The 16869-nt window shown below is 39.9% G+C and overlaps 1 protein-coding gene across 1 annotated transcript in view; it reads left to right on the top strand.

Annotated features, from left to right (window-relative positions):
* COL14A1 (collagen, type XIV, alpha 1) overlaps positions 1-15257 on the top strand; it is a 165143-nt gene extending 149886 nt beyond the window's left edge. The window contains exons 41-43 of the mRNA XM_008579625.1: positions 10812-10889; positions 12591-12746; positions 14383-15257. Of these exons, the coding sequence (XP_008577847.1) occupies positions 10812-10889; positions 12591-12746; positions 14383-14462 (314 nt within the window). The 3' untranslated portion in view covers positions 14463-15257. The remainder of the gene's footprint in view (positions 1-10811; positions 10890-12590; positions 12747-14382) is intronic.
* Positions 15258-16869: the final 1612 nt, after the last annotated feature.

The following is a 16869-nucleotide window of genomic DNA, read 5'->3' as shown; positions in this document are numbered from 1 at the left end:
CTAGGCAGAGGAAACAACTGCATGTGCAAAGGTCCTGAGGTGAGGAAGGGCTTGAAACCTTTAAAGCAGTGATTCTCAACCCTAAGATAAGTGCCATGAAAAATGCAGGATGCTATTTGAGACTTTGAGTTAGTCTACAAAGTCAGTTATGTTTTAGCTGAGACCTGAAAGTTTAGTGGGAATTTGACATATCAATAAGAGAGTTGGGGGAGCACATTCTAGGCAGAGGAAACAGCTGCATGTGCAAAGGTCCTGAGGTGAGGAAGGGCTTGAAACCTTTAAAGCAGTGATTCTCAACCCTAATAGATATATTGTCCCCTTTTTATAACTAATTATTTGTGACACCTCTTTTACCATTCCAAAATGAAATCCATAGATAATAAATATAACTAACCCCTCTTCACACACAATTAAATAAACAAACTAAATAGAGAAATAAAGTGCTATCTGGAGTAATATAAAGGAGAACTAAAAGGGAAGTAATTTATAGTCAAAGAATTTATTCCAGTTTGTACTTACATGTAAAAACAACCTCTAGTCATCAAAAAATATCCCTACAACTATCAAGAATATGTCCTAGGGATGGCACTACCCCTGCTAAGATCCACTGCATTGAACAGCAGGAGAAAGGAATAGCGTATAGCTGAAGCTTGGCAAGGAAGAGGAGTCTATGAACCCAGGAGAAGAGAGGCGTAGACAGAGGCCACATGATGCAACCTATGCTTTGTGGGTCTGGGGAAGGAATTTGAACTTGATCCTAAGAGCAATGTAAACTTTCTACAATTTCTGCTTCTAGAACTAATGGGTACAAAACTGTGCTATCTACTCTAAATGAATCACTGTGCAGTATATGCATGTATTGAAACAACACACTGTACCCCACAAAAATAAGTATAAATAAAATTGAAAGCAATAAATAAATAAAAGAAACAAAAAAATTCTACTTTGGGATGTCATTATAGAGACATGTTCTGCATTTGCCTCTATTCTGCTCACCGTGAAGATCTACTAAGATAACACATACTTGATTGGCCTTTTGCAAATACATGTAAGTTACTTTGTCCTTTTTCAGCCACATGCTCATTGGCAAACAGAACTCCCCCAACAAATAAGAGTAGAAAAGGAATCAGCATTTCTCTGACGACTATAAAATAAATGACAGTCCCTTTCAGACATTCAGAAATGGCAGTCAGGGCACGGAGATGCTGCACCCACCCTGAAACCTAACCTGTGTTCCTAATGCTTGTGCTGAACTGTGAGTCAACAGGGCTGAGATGCCTCGAGAGAAAACTGAGTCCCTAATTGACTTAAAGCTGGAAGAGAGAAGTAGGGTTCTTGAGTCTAATATCCCTGTGGTTACAAAGACCTGTTGGAGCTGAAGATAAATTTGGCGGGAAACTTTGGTAAGAAATCAGAAAAAAAGCATAGCAACTCTGAGCCAGGAATGCTGTTTAACTGATCATTTCTGTGAAGCTTCTTAATGTCCTGTGTACCCTGGTTTATTCCTGGAAGAATGATCTCTATGGGACAGATCAACATGATTAAAGATGGAGCTCTGGAAGAGCATTTATTAAGATTTGCTGGTTGGCACTTAAATCTTTATAGGTCTTCCCTGTAATTTTGTAGTATAGTTGACATTCAATTGCATGAGACATGTTCTTTCTTTCCTTTGCTATTAAAAATCTGCTGAAATGCATTTTTGTCTTCTTCCTTCCCTGCCTGCCTGTCTCCTGCCTCTCATTTCCTGAGAGATAAATAAAGGTAGAGTTTTTTCTTTTCTCAGCCAATACTCATCTGGTAAAGTCCAGTTTGAATGCCTGTTAGAGCAAGACCTTTCTATGGATGTTTAATGAATTCTATTTTCTTAATGCATAGTCACCTTAAGACATTGCAATATTTGCTCTTCATTTTTTCCTCTTTGCATCATCTTTTTTTTTTTAGGTTTTTTTTTTTTCCTGCTGCAAAATGACTCTACATTAATCATAGCTGCAGGAAGAAATTTTATGTATTAGCAATCTATTGCTATATAACAAATTATCTTAAAATTTAGTGGCTTAAAGCAACAAACATATATGATCTCAACATATGTGAGTCAGGGATTCAGGGTTTAGCTGGGTGCTTCTGGCTCAGAGGCTTTCAGGATGTTGCAGTCAAGATATCATCCGGGGCTGCAGATATCTGAAGGCTTGGCTGGGACTGGAGCACTTGCTTCCAGGATGACTCCTTCACAGGGCTGCTGGCAGAGTCCCAGGCCATGGCTGGCTGTTGGCAGGAGGGCTCAGTTCCTCACTGTGAACTCTCCATGGGGGTATCTGAGTGTTCCATTCATATTTAGCAAGAGAGGGGTGGGCTTCTCCATAGGGATGCTTGAGTGTTCTTACAGCATCGTGTCTGCTTTGCTCAGAGCCAGGGATCCAAGAGAAAGCAAGCAGGAGTTCACAATGCCTTTCTGACCTAGTCTCAGAAGTCACAAGTTTTTACTCTCACCGTGTTCTGTTTGTGAGAAGGGAGTCACTTAGTCCAGCCCCTACTCAAGTGGAGGAGAATTGGGCTTTACATTCTGGAGGAAGGAATATCAAATAATTTGTGAATAAGTACTTAAATCATCGCAGTCCCTTAAAGTAAGGCCTTCTGACCTTGCAATGCTAACCGAGTGATGCTTTCATCCATTAGAATGATTTCCAAGCAGGACGACTTCTAAGGGTGTTAAAAAATGAGGGGCATGTGTGAAGGTCTGGCTCACTCTGTGTCTCCCTGTTTTCACCATTTTTCTGTGTTTTTCTCCTCTGTATCCTTTAAAATTATTCAAATGCCAGATGTAGCTTTTTAGAGGAAAACTCAAGATGTAGATTTAAGCACCTACAAAGAGTAGCACCTATCGGAAGAATGTTTTTTTAGAACACTAACATCTTTTTTTTTTTTTCCTTTTTGTCTTTTTTACTGGCCGGTAACGGGATCACAACCCTCAGTGTTGTGCCCGTGCCGTGCTCAGCCAGTGAGCAGGAACTTTTTTCCTTTTTGTCTTTTTTACTGGCCGGTAACGGGATCACAACCCTCAGTGTTGTGCCCGCGCCGTGCTCAGCCAGTGAGCAGGAACCGGTCACCACATGGGATCCGAACCCTCGGCGGGAGTGCTGCCACGCTCCCAAGCGGCGCACTCTCCAGTTCGCCACCGGGCCGGCCCGAGAACACTAACATCTTTTGTGTTCTTGTTTCTGAAATTAATTGTAATTGGGACAAAATCATTTTCAAACAAACATAAAGAATGATTTTTAAAAAGTCATTGACAAATTACAATTACCATCAAATTATGTCCCCACCCTTTTTAATGAGTAGAATATGACTTTGTTACAATAATAAAAACTCTAACTGGTGTTTTGTCTTCTTTTCGTTGTGGAAGCTAATATCATTGTTTCTGTAGTTTAAAAAATTTTTAAGAATCCTTAATTGTAGAGTCTGTGTAGTAGGTCTGAACAAATATTTGAAAATCAATAGATGACTAATTCTGCCTCATTGGTGTGACACATCATTTAGCACCCAGGTAGAATATACTTCCTTGAATCGTCCTTCAATGATTTCACTTCTGTTAATCCTATCTCACCTACATTCTCCCCTAAGAACAAATTTAATGTAAATTTTTCTTTTATTCTTTATAATACCTGAAATACAATAGTTATTTCATGAATTGTAAATGATGTGTGGTGTTGATTACCTCTTGGATAGCTTTTTGACTGATATTCCTCATTCACTTTAGGCCATGATAAAAGCAGAAGCCTGTGTGGTTATAGTATGTGAGACCTCGTGTCAATAGCAAATTACTGCCAAGTTAACAATGTAAGCATTTACTTTCCAGTCATCAATGTGTAAATTTAGTCAGAAAATCAGAGTGAGAGTATTGAGGAGATTTGGTTATAATGGGTAATAGAAGAGAGAGAGAGAGAGACATGCAGAGACAGAGATACGGAGGTGGGGGAGCAGGGAGAGAGAGACAGAAACTTCCTTTTCTTTTAAATGTAGAAAGGTATTTGCCATTTTCTAAATGTCCAGGCCTTAAACAAGTGAAATGGAAATATAATGTGTACTAGTTTATATGCTAAACTAAAGCTGTTTGTATTAGCTATGATAAATCATTTTCAGTGAATTATTTGACATGGCTTTCAAAGCAATAAAAATATTGCAATAAATAAATATGCCAAAATGTATTTTTAAAGGTGGGTGAAAACATGCATAAAAAAGGTATATTCATTAACCCTTGCCCATTTTCATTGGTTCTAGATTTACCTTTGACATTAAACTACTATGTAAACATAGCAAAGTAGTTTTCTGAACTTCTTTGCTAGTTTGGAAAAAGATGATGAGGATCCTACATATAAGATGTAGGGTCCTTTGTGCTCATTATGAAGGGCTGTTGTTCAGAACGCATTTTGCTTCAAACTTTGACCCTGCCCTTGTCCCAGTGTCCTGACACAGCTCTCTTCTCTTCCACGGTTGGAGAACATCATATTATTTTTCAGTTCTGCAAGGAATGAAGACCAGTCATCATCAACTGGTTGACTATTCATGCTCAACCTAAAATATTCATTTTCTAAGCTATAGAAATTGGCTCATTTTCCCACTAATTTTGAATGGTTTATTATTTTCTTAATAATCCATGCTGGAAATAATATAGTGGCATTTAAGGAGGAATAATCAGTATTTTGGTAATAGACTAGCATTTGGCTTGACATTCTTACGTACCCATATGGTTATAGTGTCAGTGGCAAAACTGGGGATCAAAAAGCCAGGCTTGCTGGTGCCTGATTTCATACCATTCGCTTCTGCCAGCACCTGCAGCTGTGCACAGCCGACCTGCGACAGCTACAGTGGGTTGACGAACTGTGCTCTTCATCTTTTTCCTTCTTCTTCTTTCTTTTCAGCTTCCACTATCCCTACCTCACCTCCTTCCTCCCTGTTGTACTTCCTTCTATCCTCTTTCTGTCCAAATTTAAGTGTGTCTATGCCAAAATACCAAAGGACCCTCTGCCTGTTGTCTCGTCTGATAGAGACTGATAGAAAAACCTTAAGTGCATGCTCTCCTGTTGCCTTGATCTTGATCTGGGTAGTGGATTCCTTTGACCATTGAGTAGCTCCACTTAATGACTCAACACGTTTTCCTCTGGCATTTCTATGGGACTCGCACAGTGTTTGTTGGTGGAGTTGAGCTCTGCAGGACTCCAGTCTGCCTTAACTAATTATATTGCTTTGTAGCACCCACAGATCCAGGTTTGGTGGGACCTAAAGCTGAACAACCTGGAGTTGCCTTTCAGAAAAAGAATACAATGCTACAAACACAAAACTAGGTGTGTTTGTTTTGTGTTTGTAGGGGGCCCATGCAAGTGAAGGGACACATCCAAACTTTGTTGTCTGGTACACAAAGCTTGTCATGACCTGGCCTACACTAGCCTTATATTCTACCACTCTACAACCTGAAGCTGCCAAAGCCATACCAAACCTATTCTAGCTCCCCAGACGTGCCCTGCTGGCTCTCACCTGCGAGTCTCTGCACATGCATTTGCATCTGCTACAATGCCCATCTGCTGCCTCTTTACGTGTCTAATGCTTGCTCTTCTAGACTTCATTTGGGGGGGCAGCCATATTAGAAAGACCTCTGCAATTTCCCACAGATGTCTCAATTCTGTGCTCTCATATTTTGTTGTAGCTATTCTCAGTGCCTGATGTGGCACTGGGTTGGCCAGTTTGCTTTCAGTTTGTCCTTTTCCCTGTTTTTGTTGTGTGTGTCCCTATGTTTCCAGGCTCCTTTGCCCTCTGCCTAGGCAGGATCAGCCAATGGGAGGCACTGGGGAAGATTGGGGGGTACAAAGAGGGGGAAAGCCCAGGTATTCCTCCCCTCAACCCCACCCCTGTCTCCCGTGTAACTCCAGATGTGACTACAACCCCTCTGTGCTCCTACTTCCACTGGACAATCTCTCCCTGTGATTCTAGATCTTACCAGAAGGCCCAAGGCTCTGGGTTTCCATCACACTATTTTTTCCCATTGTCCCTGAACTCCTAGGGGAGATAGTGGTTTCTTGCTGTTGGTTTTTTATGGATTGCATCTTTGTTTGGCTTCTAGGCCTTTCCTTCACTCATGTCAAGTCTCTGTATTAAAGTCTCTCTGCTGGAAAGATAGAGAGTGGTTTATATTTCCCTAACTGGGCCCTGAATCATAAAGACCTAGTAGATGGCTAGTTGTTACATGAAAAAGGCAATTGGAAAGAGAGATCTTTAGCAATCATTTGCAAGGTTTGTTTACTTTTAAAACAACTATGTATTTTCCAACATTGGCCACCTTACTGCAAAATGTGGACCCCCACATGCTGGTTCTGCAGACCAAACACGTAGAAATAGCAGAGCTTGGCAAAGTAAATAAAATGCTTGTTGAATTGAGTCCAATTAATCTGCCCTCTTGTAACTAGGTACAAGGTCCAGTACCTTGCACCTACTAGGCATTCAAACATACACTGAATGAGACAAGACTCTGCTTACAGTTCATCACCAGCATTTTCCAGGCAACAGACAATATAATAACACAGCTGAAGCCTTGTTCCACAGTCTTGTGACTTTTTGGTAAAATTACAAGGAAAGCACTTCCCAGGCCATGCATATCTGCCTGGGCATAAATCCTGGTAGTTCTTCAGAGTGTCTGGGATCAAAAAGGAGTGACTGTGCTCCAAGGAGTAGCATGAGACTCCATCCTGGAGTGCTCGGTGTGCTCAGGGCACCATAGAAATGAGTAACATCTCCCGACTCGGAGGCCAACAGGCCAAAGAAAATAGGAAACAGACAACCAAGGGCCAGGCCTGGACATGCAGTCAGTGTAAGCAAGATAAATCCTCTTTAAATCCACCCTGAATCTTGCTCAGAGCAGAGGGCAAGTGTGTGAACTGAGCAAAGTAGCTGAGGAAATGTGATAAACACAGAGCTGATTGCTGAGTGTGGAGCCAGAGAGAACATGCGGACTGATTTGGCAGGCTGCTCAGGAAGGCCCAAGTACAGCAAACAAGACTGAAAACACAGCCTGCAGGTCCAGCTTAGAGTGGAGAGGCAGGGAGTGCGGTGGTTAAGCATAGAGGCTATGGCGCCAATCTGCCAAGGTTGAAATGTGTTCTCCCTTACCTCCGAGTAACACAATCAGGCAGCCTGGAATGGTTTCTGATGAGGTGCTTAAGAGTAAAGGAATATAATAAATGTGCCACTCTGGTGGGGGATGTTGATATTGGGGGAGGCTGTGCATGTGTGGGACAGGGGATATGTGGGAAATCTCTGTACCTTTTGCTCAATTTTGCTGTAAACCCAAACCTGCTCTAAAAGACAGTTTATTAGAAAAATAATAGAAAGAAAGAAAGAGAGGAAAAAAGATGAAGAGGCTTCTCTTTTCTACATATTTTCATAATGCCACAGAAAACTGAGGCTGTTATAATTTTGGCTAAAACATATTTTTGGTAAATTCGATTTTCATTTATATTAGCTATACTCATTTAAAAAAAATTGCAGAACCTTAAACTTAATTGAAGCCAATTATGTCCATCTCTAAAAAGGTGCTGGTAGTTGACGTTACCGTGCATGGAACCTGTTAGAAAAAGCAGTGTTCATATAACCCAGGAATGTGACAGTCAAAGCAAAGCTCCAGCCTAAGGGATTTTGTGTGTTGATTCTTCAAAGTTCCTGCATGTGTATAGGAGGCAGCTGAGTGTTGGTCTAGGTGTTCATTCATTCAGTTAGTCTTCTAGAATTTGCCAGGCCACTTGCTGTTTGTGAGACTCTGCTTAGATCTGATGCTGGAGAAATAAATAAGGCATGGACCCTGCAGTCAACAGGCTCATCATTTGGGGCTAGATGGATGTGAGAATAAGCAATGAAATGGGATAAGTGTTACTAAAGGAGGCATAGATAAATATGGAAGCAAATAATTAATTTATTGATTTATTCGTTCACTCGTTAGATCACTTGACAATTATTTATCAGTTATGTATTAAATGGAAGACATCATATAAAGTGTTGAGGATCTCGCCATGAATAAGATAGATAATCTTTGCCTTCATGAATCCATCGTGGTTCTGCCTGTTATAGTTACAGAGAAGTCTTGAGTTGTGTCCTGCAGAATGAGTAGTTATGGATGCAGACAGGTGAGAGGGTGTTTCAGGAGGGGATATCTCTTGCACTTGGGAATCCCATGAGTCTTCTGAGTCTCAATGCCTTTGTATAAAAGACTCTGGCACTCGGCTCTGGTGACCTCATCTTAGCAACAAGTAGCCCTGTGTTGGGTCCTCACAAAAGAGATTTATATGTGCAATGACTGTGTTTTGTCTGTACAGAACGACTTCATGTCCTGGCTGCCCTCAGGCATCTCATGGACAGTCGCAGACTGACGTTTTAGGACACTTGATTCCTCTCCTTTTAATCAGGGCTACGAGGCTTATCAAAAATATATCTGGATCTATTTTCAGAAATCTGAAGTTCTAAGCTTAGCCTTTAATTTCAATCTTCATGTTGGGTACTTAAATATTTATTTTTAGTATGATATTTTTACTCCAAAAAAAAAAAATTTTTTTTTAGCCAAGCTCAGTTGTCATGGACATGAATATTCCTTCAGTATGAGAACTGTAAGGGAACACATGGGCAAATATTAGCCTCTATGTTGTCTGGAACCTATAACTTCGAGGATAATATAGTCTAAAATTATCTGCGAATATATACTTGTATCTGTACACTCTTTTTTCTTTAAAACATTTTGAGGAGCTGGACTATTTTTGTGAGGCTCTTCCTCTCTTTCCTTGACTTGTGTTACAGATATCAAATTCCACTTATTTTTTCCTACATAATTAGAAAATTAAAACTACCAGATTTTCTACTCCCGATCTTCCCCACATTTGCTTTCTTTAGGAATAAGCAAAAGGTAAGTCAAGAAATACTACTGGGGGTTGTTCCTGAGCATACTTTCCTGGAGTTCCTATTTAGCTGAATCTATGTCTTCTACTTGTGGAGACTCAGGCGCTGAGAAGCTTGTGTTGTTAAGGATGACCCTGAGGCACTGTGATGTTGTAAGAGGCCTCTGAGTCACAGTGCATGGAGCATGTGTTAATCATCGGTATATTTTAGTTGTTTAAAAATTAGTGGTTCCCTGTAAGGAAAGTGACTCAAATTCTAACAGTAGAAAAGGCATTTTCTGCTAAATTTCCAGATGTGTACTTTAGGCTGCAAGCATTGACAAGTGAGGTAACACTGTCAGCTAAAAAGTGCTAACTCCAATTAGCCACTAAACTAATACCCAGTAGACTTACCCAGATTAGTTTTCTGTCTGAACAACTTGATGAGTGATAGAGCATTAAGTGTTGACTAATCAAAGTTAGTTGTGTACTTTTAAAATTCAAATAAGATTGTATTTTTGCTTTTGAGAAAACACTGTCTTCCTTCTGGGCTCCTGAGGGAAGAATCAGGCCCTAAACAGGAGTTCACAGGTACGGCGGTTGTGCCCTGGGCTCTCATCGAGGTACTGGTCTTTTGTGAGCTCAGGTAACACCACCGAGGCCATGTGCAATAGGATTTTGTGTTTGGGAAACACAGCAGTGGGTAGACCAGCCTGGGCTTTTTTTTGTTTGTTTGTTTGTTTCCCCAAAGATGCCAGTGTATATCTTAACCCTAAGAGATGGTTGCTAGGAGCACAGAAGATACCGAAGTTGCAAATTGAGAACAACCATTATATGTGTAGTGTACAAAAAAAACCCCCAAAAACCTGTTAGTTGCTCATCAATCTCTTCTTTACCAACTATTCCCCCCCAAACCACTACATCAACACCTTTCTTTCTAAAAGTTATAAATCAAATGTTAAAAGTGATTATTTTTAAGTAGTGAAATCTTGCTTTTTATATCTTTTAATTTGTCCACAGTGAATATGTATCTCTTCTAGGCTTTGCCAATTTGATGTAATTTCCCAGTAGGTGTAATTAAACAGAGAAGCAGTTCTGCATTCTGCTATTTCAAAACATTGTTGCACATGAAAAACAGAATGTAGAGACCTTCTGTAATGTGAATTGAGGTAACTAAGATTCCAGTCTGATGCAGCCCCAAACTGGGCCTCAGTATACCTGCTCTTACCTGCCAAGTGATCTTGTGATAGGATCTGGTTGGATGATGAGGTGTCAGAGTATATGTTTCTTTGTTGTTTGCCTGTGAAAATCTATAGTTTGTTAATAGCACTATAAATTATTTGGATTAAGAGGTCTGCCCACTGGAAAAGAAACACAAATAGGTCTAGGTTTTTATGGAGCTGAATCAGCCAAATCAAACACAGGCTTTCCTAAAGCTTCCAAGATTTTAATGGAAACTCATGTTCCTCAGAACTTTGCTGCCTAATTATAATTCATGCCTTTTGCAGATACATTACAGGGTGGACCAAAAGGAAAATGTTAAACATGTTCACTTGTGATTTCTATTGTGTTATTTGTGCAGTGCCAACTGCATATGTCGAAAGGCCTGTTGCATGCGAAGACACAGGCCAGTTCCCGGCAGGCTCAACCACTTCAGTAGGATGGAGAAAGATAAAGTTGCAGAATAGCAAATACAGACAGCATGCTCAGATACAGACACAACCATCTACATGTGATTTTGCATAAGCCACCGGTGTCAGAATTTAATTTAAAAGTCTCACAGTATGCACAGCCCCAAACCAACTCACTTAATTGTCTTCATCAGAGAGGTACTTTTGAAACCCAGAAAAACAGAACTACTAAAATTTTTCTTTAAAGAGAACTTTTTTCTTTTTTAAAAAACAGGCCTAACTGGTGTCAAGGGAGAAAAAGGGAATCCAGGCGTTGGATCTCAAGGTCCAAGAGGCCCCCCTGGACCAGCAGGTAAATCTTCCTACCTAATAAGAAACTGTGAGATGTATATTTTTATATTCACTTGACATTGCAGGTGAGGAAAATGGCCATGTTGCATCCTCTTATCTAACTGGAAATGGCATATTTCTCATTCATTTTGGGGGGAAATCAATTTATTCAAAACAAATTTCTCAATATAAAAGGCCAAAAAGTTATAGCACATTCTGGGTCACATGAATTAGGATAGAGTAGACCATGCTGTAGTAACAAATAAAGCCCAAAGACTTAGTGGATTGACACAACGGAACTTTATTTAACACTCCCATAAATTTTGTCTGATATGGGTAAGGTAGCTGTCCTCTGTATTGGAACCCGTGACCTTTTTCATGAATCATATGTCCTCAGAGAAAGATGAAGAAGGCACACGAGTCCCAACTTTCTAAACAGAATGATATGTCACTAGCTTTCATATTTCACTGTCTGGAATTAGTCACACAGCCCTAACTGAAATGCACGGGAGACACAAAATCTAGAGGAACACAGGTGAGCACTAGTAGTTCCTGCCACAGTAGTCTCACTGACTGAGATTTGTAGAATATTTGAGCTTTGTGTATCAGGTGCTTTTAGAATGGTCTCCAGATGAGACCTATTAGACTTCCTATTAGAATTATAAATTTGTAGTCTTATTGTATATTTACAATCCCGGTCTTAACCACATTGAGTCAAATGCTTTACAGATTTTTCTTTCCACTCTAAGAATGATCTTGAAATATACTTTTTCTAAGAGAGGTTCCTAATGCAATAAATTCATTTTGAGTGTAAATATTTCTGTTATTAGAGATTATATGATTTAGCATTATGCATTTCACAGAATGGGTGGTTGGCAAGTATTGATTGAATGGAACTGGATGGACCTGGGAGCCACCACATTGTTCAAAAGGAGAAGATACTTGTTTACGCTTTCCATTTCAGTTCTACTTGGAATGAAGAATTTCATTTCTAGTTGAAGAATGTCTTTTAAACACTGTTGGAACACAGGCCTAAAAACAAACATGCAAACCAAAAACCCAGCCTGATAAGCTTCTTAAATTCACCAAAATTTTAATCTCCCTCTCATTTTCATTCAACCTAAGTTTTCAATTAATTAATGTAAATAAACTAGCCTAGTGAAATTTTGGATTAGTATATTGGGTCCAATGTCAGACTTGTCATTTGTCTCATCCAAGACAATGTCTGTCAAACTCAGATTAATTTATTTTAATTTTTTAGGGCCATAAGCCAGGATTGATTTGCATGACTGTTCTAACTAGATCATGAGATTGAGATTTGGGTGTGTTCATGTGTGTACGTGTGTACATGTGTGCACACCCATACATTGGATTCATAAGGGACTGTACTGGGAAACAAAAGCTCCATAAAGAAAACAGTTGAGAGTAAAATGTTCCTTTCTCTTTAATATCCAAGAGATAATTGAAAAGAATAAATTTTTCTTCCCAGTTTTCTGAGATGATTTTAAGCATTGACCTCCAGGAAAGCAAGGGATTACTGTCTGACCTTCTGCCTAGGAAATCCAGTTTAAGAGAAAGAATTCAATGAATAAAGAGAGGTAGATGATCCCTTGTCAAGTTGTGTAAGGCTGCTTCTTGTAAGAGTTACTTTACCTCTCAGTGGTCATAAACTCACCCTGTTATGATAAAAGACCAACTGTTTTCATATGTGGATTCTTTTTAGGACCTTCTGGGGAGAGTCGGCCTGGCAGCCCTGGGCCCCCTGGCACTCCTGGACCAAGGGGTCCCCCAGGTCACCTGGGGGTGCCTGGACCACAAGGTCCTTCTGGCCAGCCTGGATACTGTGACCCCTCGTCCTGCTCTGCCTATGGAGTGGGAGGTAAGTGCCAGCCTGTCGTGGGCTTTGAACAGTGTTTTACTATGGTTAGTACCACATGGGGAGGGGGTACTATCAAAGGTAGACCAGTTATGAGAGGGAAGTAGAACTTGAACTCTTCACTACCTTAAATTATCCAGAGACATCTTTTATAAAGTACAACATTCTATAGTGACTACTCCTCTAAAAACCTTAAGAGGAAATTCAAAATAACAGCATATCTAAGCTTTCCTTGCTTCCAAATGGTGATCTACCTACACTCGGCCTCTGACCTAAAATTGGTCATTTGGGGGACATTTTTCGACATTCTTTTGGGGTCCCCATTCTATGTTACTGCTGTGGTGTGGCCAAGACGCCCTGTAACATTTTACTCTTATTTTGGGGAAACTTCAAACTCAGACTTTCCTCCATAATTAGGAAGGCTCCCTAGATTCTTTTGGGTACATCCTACCCACCACATGCATTTAAGATGACCAAGGATAGTTTTAAGAAGAAACAGAAGTGGCCACACTGTCCTTGCCTCACCACTAACTACTGGACAAAAGATTATGCTTCCTAAAAACCTCTGCAGTCTGCATGCTGGCATGCTGTGCAGTCTTTCTTTTCTGATGTAGTCAGTCTTGGAAGCATTGAGAGAGGGGTTCAGAGATCGCTATGGGGCAATGAAGTTGTTAGTCAACGAATTTAAATTTTCTGCTTCAAGAGAAATTTAACCTTAGTTACCAGGGGAATTGGTCAATGTTTTGCTGATGTATTTTTCTCTGTTCATCTTTTTCCTCCCTGTTCTCTCAAATCCCTCTGTCCCTCATTAAGATCTGATCCCTTACAATGATTACCAGCACTGAGGTGGAAATCCTCCACTCCAGTGACATTGGCCCGGGCATTGGCTATGGATACAGAACTGTCCTGTTGCCACCACCACCTAACAATGGACACCCTGCTTCCCTGCCTTATCTGCTTCCCTGCCTTCCCACTTTCAAACCTCTTGTCCTCCCTGCTCCAAACACGATGCAGTGATAACATTGGTACTTAACCAAATCGTATATGTCAGTTGTAAAAGAAACTGACTGCTCCATATTGGTCTGGATAGAGGTACATGATCATGTGCCAAGAATTTATCCCAAACTCCCTTATGTGAAGGCTCCATAATAAGGTTACATGACTGGGTCTCTCCTCTTCCCTGTTCCCATACGAGAGGGATGGGCACCTTTTCCCCTCACCACTCTGCTCTCCTTTCCTCTCCTGATCACCTCCCCTCCTCTCACCTCACTCCCCTGGTGATGGGACTTCTAACATGAGATCGGTTTTTAAATTTTATTGTTCTTTCATAATTTTGTGGAGTTTTCAGGGTTTCTTTTGTAAATAAAACATGTAATATTTAAGCAGTTGGCTATGAGTCCAGTTTTCTAACGTTATCTGTAACGTATCTTTCCCTTCTTCCTTTTACTAACCGTCTGAAACCTCATGGGGAAGGTGCAAGCGACGTGGTGCATTGGGGCAGCTGCTGCTCTGTACCCAAGCAGGATATCTCTGTAGTTTACTGACCAAATCTGTGTCTCTAAGGACCCATGTGAGGGGAGAATATCAATTCATGGTTCCTGGGTCCTATCAAGTCCCCACCCCCACTTTTCCTCTCTAGCTCCCCATCCGGATCAGCCAGAATTCACCCCTATCCAAGACGAGCTGGAAGCTATGGAACTGTGGGGCCCCGACATCTGATGGTCTCAAGAGGAATCTGAAGACCAACCATGAATATTTTTAAGGAACCTTATTCAAGAAAATGTTGTTATGTGGTTTGTATGCTACTTTTGGGGGACCCATTTCAGCAGCCTAAATCTCCTCCTTGGATAACGTTAATATTATTGTTGTTATTAACAAAAATTATATTTTTAAAAAATTCCCTTTATGACACCATAGAAATGATTTTCCTTTGCTGTTTTAATGGCATGAGAGATCATTTGTCTTTCCAGAGAAGAGTGCTCAAAGAGGAATTGGGAAAAACAAATTGAATACCGTAATCTTTTCTCTCGAGTCCTAAAATGAACAAGACAGATATTATTGTGTTCAAAGAAAATGGAGCCCCAGCAGAAAAAGAATTCAAAGAGATTCAAAGATTATACCATTTATCCCTACTCCCATGGGAATGACCTTGCTAGTAAGAAAATAGGAACATTATTGGAGAAACTACCTCTTGCTTAATTGATCTGTCCATCTCTGAGATCACTTGGTAACTAATTTCACGGGTATCCAAAAATAGGTGTTAAAATATGACATTTATGAATTTGATAATTTTAAAAATAGATTTAGTTTTTCAGTGTTTTTTTGACTCACGTGAAATACTGACTTTCCACCGGCTCTCATGCGTAGAGATCCAATTCTGATGAACAGTTTATCCAGCAATATGTTCCAGGGCTTTCCTCTCTTTATCTACAGGGATTTCTTTGTATATGCAGATAAGTTTTTGCAAATATTTTTCCATTCTCTTTTGTAAGCAAATAAAAATTTAAAACAACATATGTGGATTCTTTTTATTGCATTTCTAAACGGTATCTTAAACTTTTGTAGTCTTGGCCGAGTGTTCACCAGAACAACAGTTGCCTTCCTTTAGGTAAGCATTCAAACTTTCATTCATTCACTCATTCATTCATTCATTTTGAGTGGAGTAGTAAGCTTAATAGAAGAACAGTTGACTTGGGAGTAAGAGACGAGAAGAATTTTTTTATTCGTTCATAATCCACCAGGCAGCAAAGACAGTACAAATATGTGACTGCTGCTGAATAAATGTTTATCTATTGTTGACAGAGGAAGGAGCCTGTCTGTCTTCTGGTGTTGAGAAAAGCCTGAAAAACCCTAGAAGGCAGAGAGGAAATAAGGTTGAATCTAATAGATTCTAACCCTTAAACTAAAGTTTGTCTTTTGCTCACACACAAAAAAAATCTAGATATTTCAGAAAGATCTTAGTTCTATTATTTGCTTATTGACAGTAGAAATAAAAGAGAACCATGAACTTAATTATGCTCCTTTTCCTCTGTAGCATCTCCCTAGTAACAGTCAATTTAAAAAAATAGGTATGGGGTTATTTACAACTAGAAGCTGGATGCTTTCTGGGTCAGGAAAAGCCTAATTAGAAAGATAGTGTCTTATCACTCTCTGTCCTCGTAAGAGTCTCCTGACTTTCTTTGGTTTCCATCCCCACAAAGATGGAAGAAAACCTCTTCATCCAAAGGATTCAAACAGGATGGTCTGCTTGTGTGCCTTTGGGATCCAGGCAAATCATTTTTTGGTTTCTTTACACAGTCTCCTGACTTTCTTTGGTTTCCATCCCCACAAAGATGGAAGAAAACCTCTTCATCCAAAGAATTCAAACAGGATGGTCTGCTTGTGTGCCTTTGGGATCCAGGCAAATCATTTTTTGGTTTCTTTACACGGAATGAAAGAAGACACTGAGCAGATAACCAACAGCCATTCCCTTTCAGTTATGGCTTATGATTCCAGCTGTAGTAGGCAGGACTGACAAGGAGGAAAGTTGGCACAAGGCTGCTGATCAAGATGGCCTGACCCAGAATTCGAGAGAGAACTTCTCCACCTTAAATGGCTTGGTGTGTGATTAGTCACTTCATACCCTTGTGTCTCAGATTTCTGAGGCTGTGACACTTAATGAGTGAATATGGAGAACAATATTCTATTTGTTTCAGTATTTGGCTTTTGGAAATGAATACAGTAGTCTAATACCATATCACTCAGTAGACAAAGTTTGCAATGCATGTGAAATAGGAACCACTGGCGGTTCTAATCCATTCACATGCTCCTTGAGTTGTGCAAATATATTTGGCTTTGATTTTACTTGGTGATCTAAATTTGTTTACCTAAGCTATAGAAAAGTTTCATTATTTGGAATGTGTCATCGCTTGGACCCAGTATATCAGATTTACTTGAGTGAAATGTTCAAAATAAGAGGTGTAACTCAGATTCTGGATTTGTGTGTTTACAATATATTGCCTGTAATAAAAGCTGATTTTGAAGTGCACTTTTATTGACTCACTTGTTTTGGCAGGAATATAGTTATATCTTAATTTATATCGTTTTCTGAAAGTATAAAGCATCATTTCATAAAAAAAGACATTAC

This window comes from Galeopterus variegatus, unplaced genomic scaffold, assembly GCF_000696425.1.
Source record: "Galeopterus variegatus unplaced genomic scaffold, G_variegatus-3.0.2 Scaffold1931, whole genome shotgun sequence".
NCBI classification, from domain to species: Eukaryota; Metazoa; Chordata; class Mammalia; order Dermoptera; family Cynocephalidae; genus Galeopterus; species Galeopterus variegatus.
This window is presented reverse-complemented; position numbering and strand designations above follow the sequence as displayed.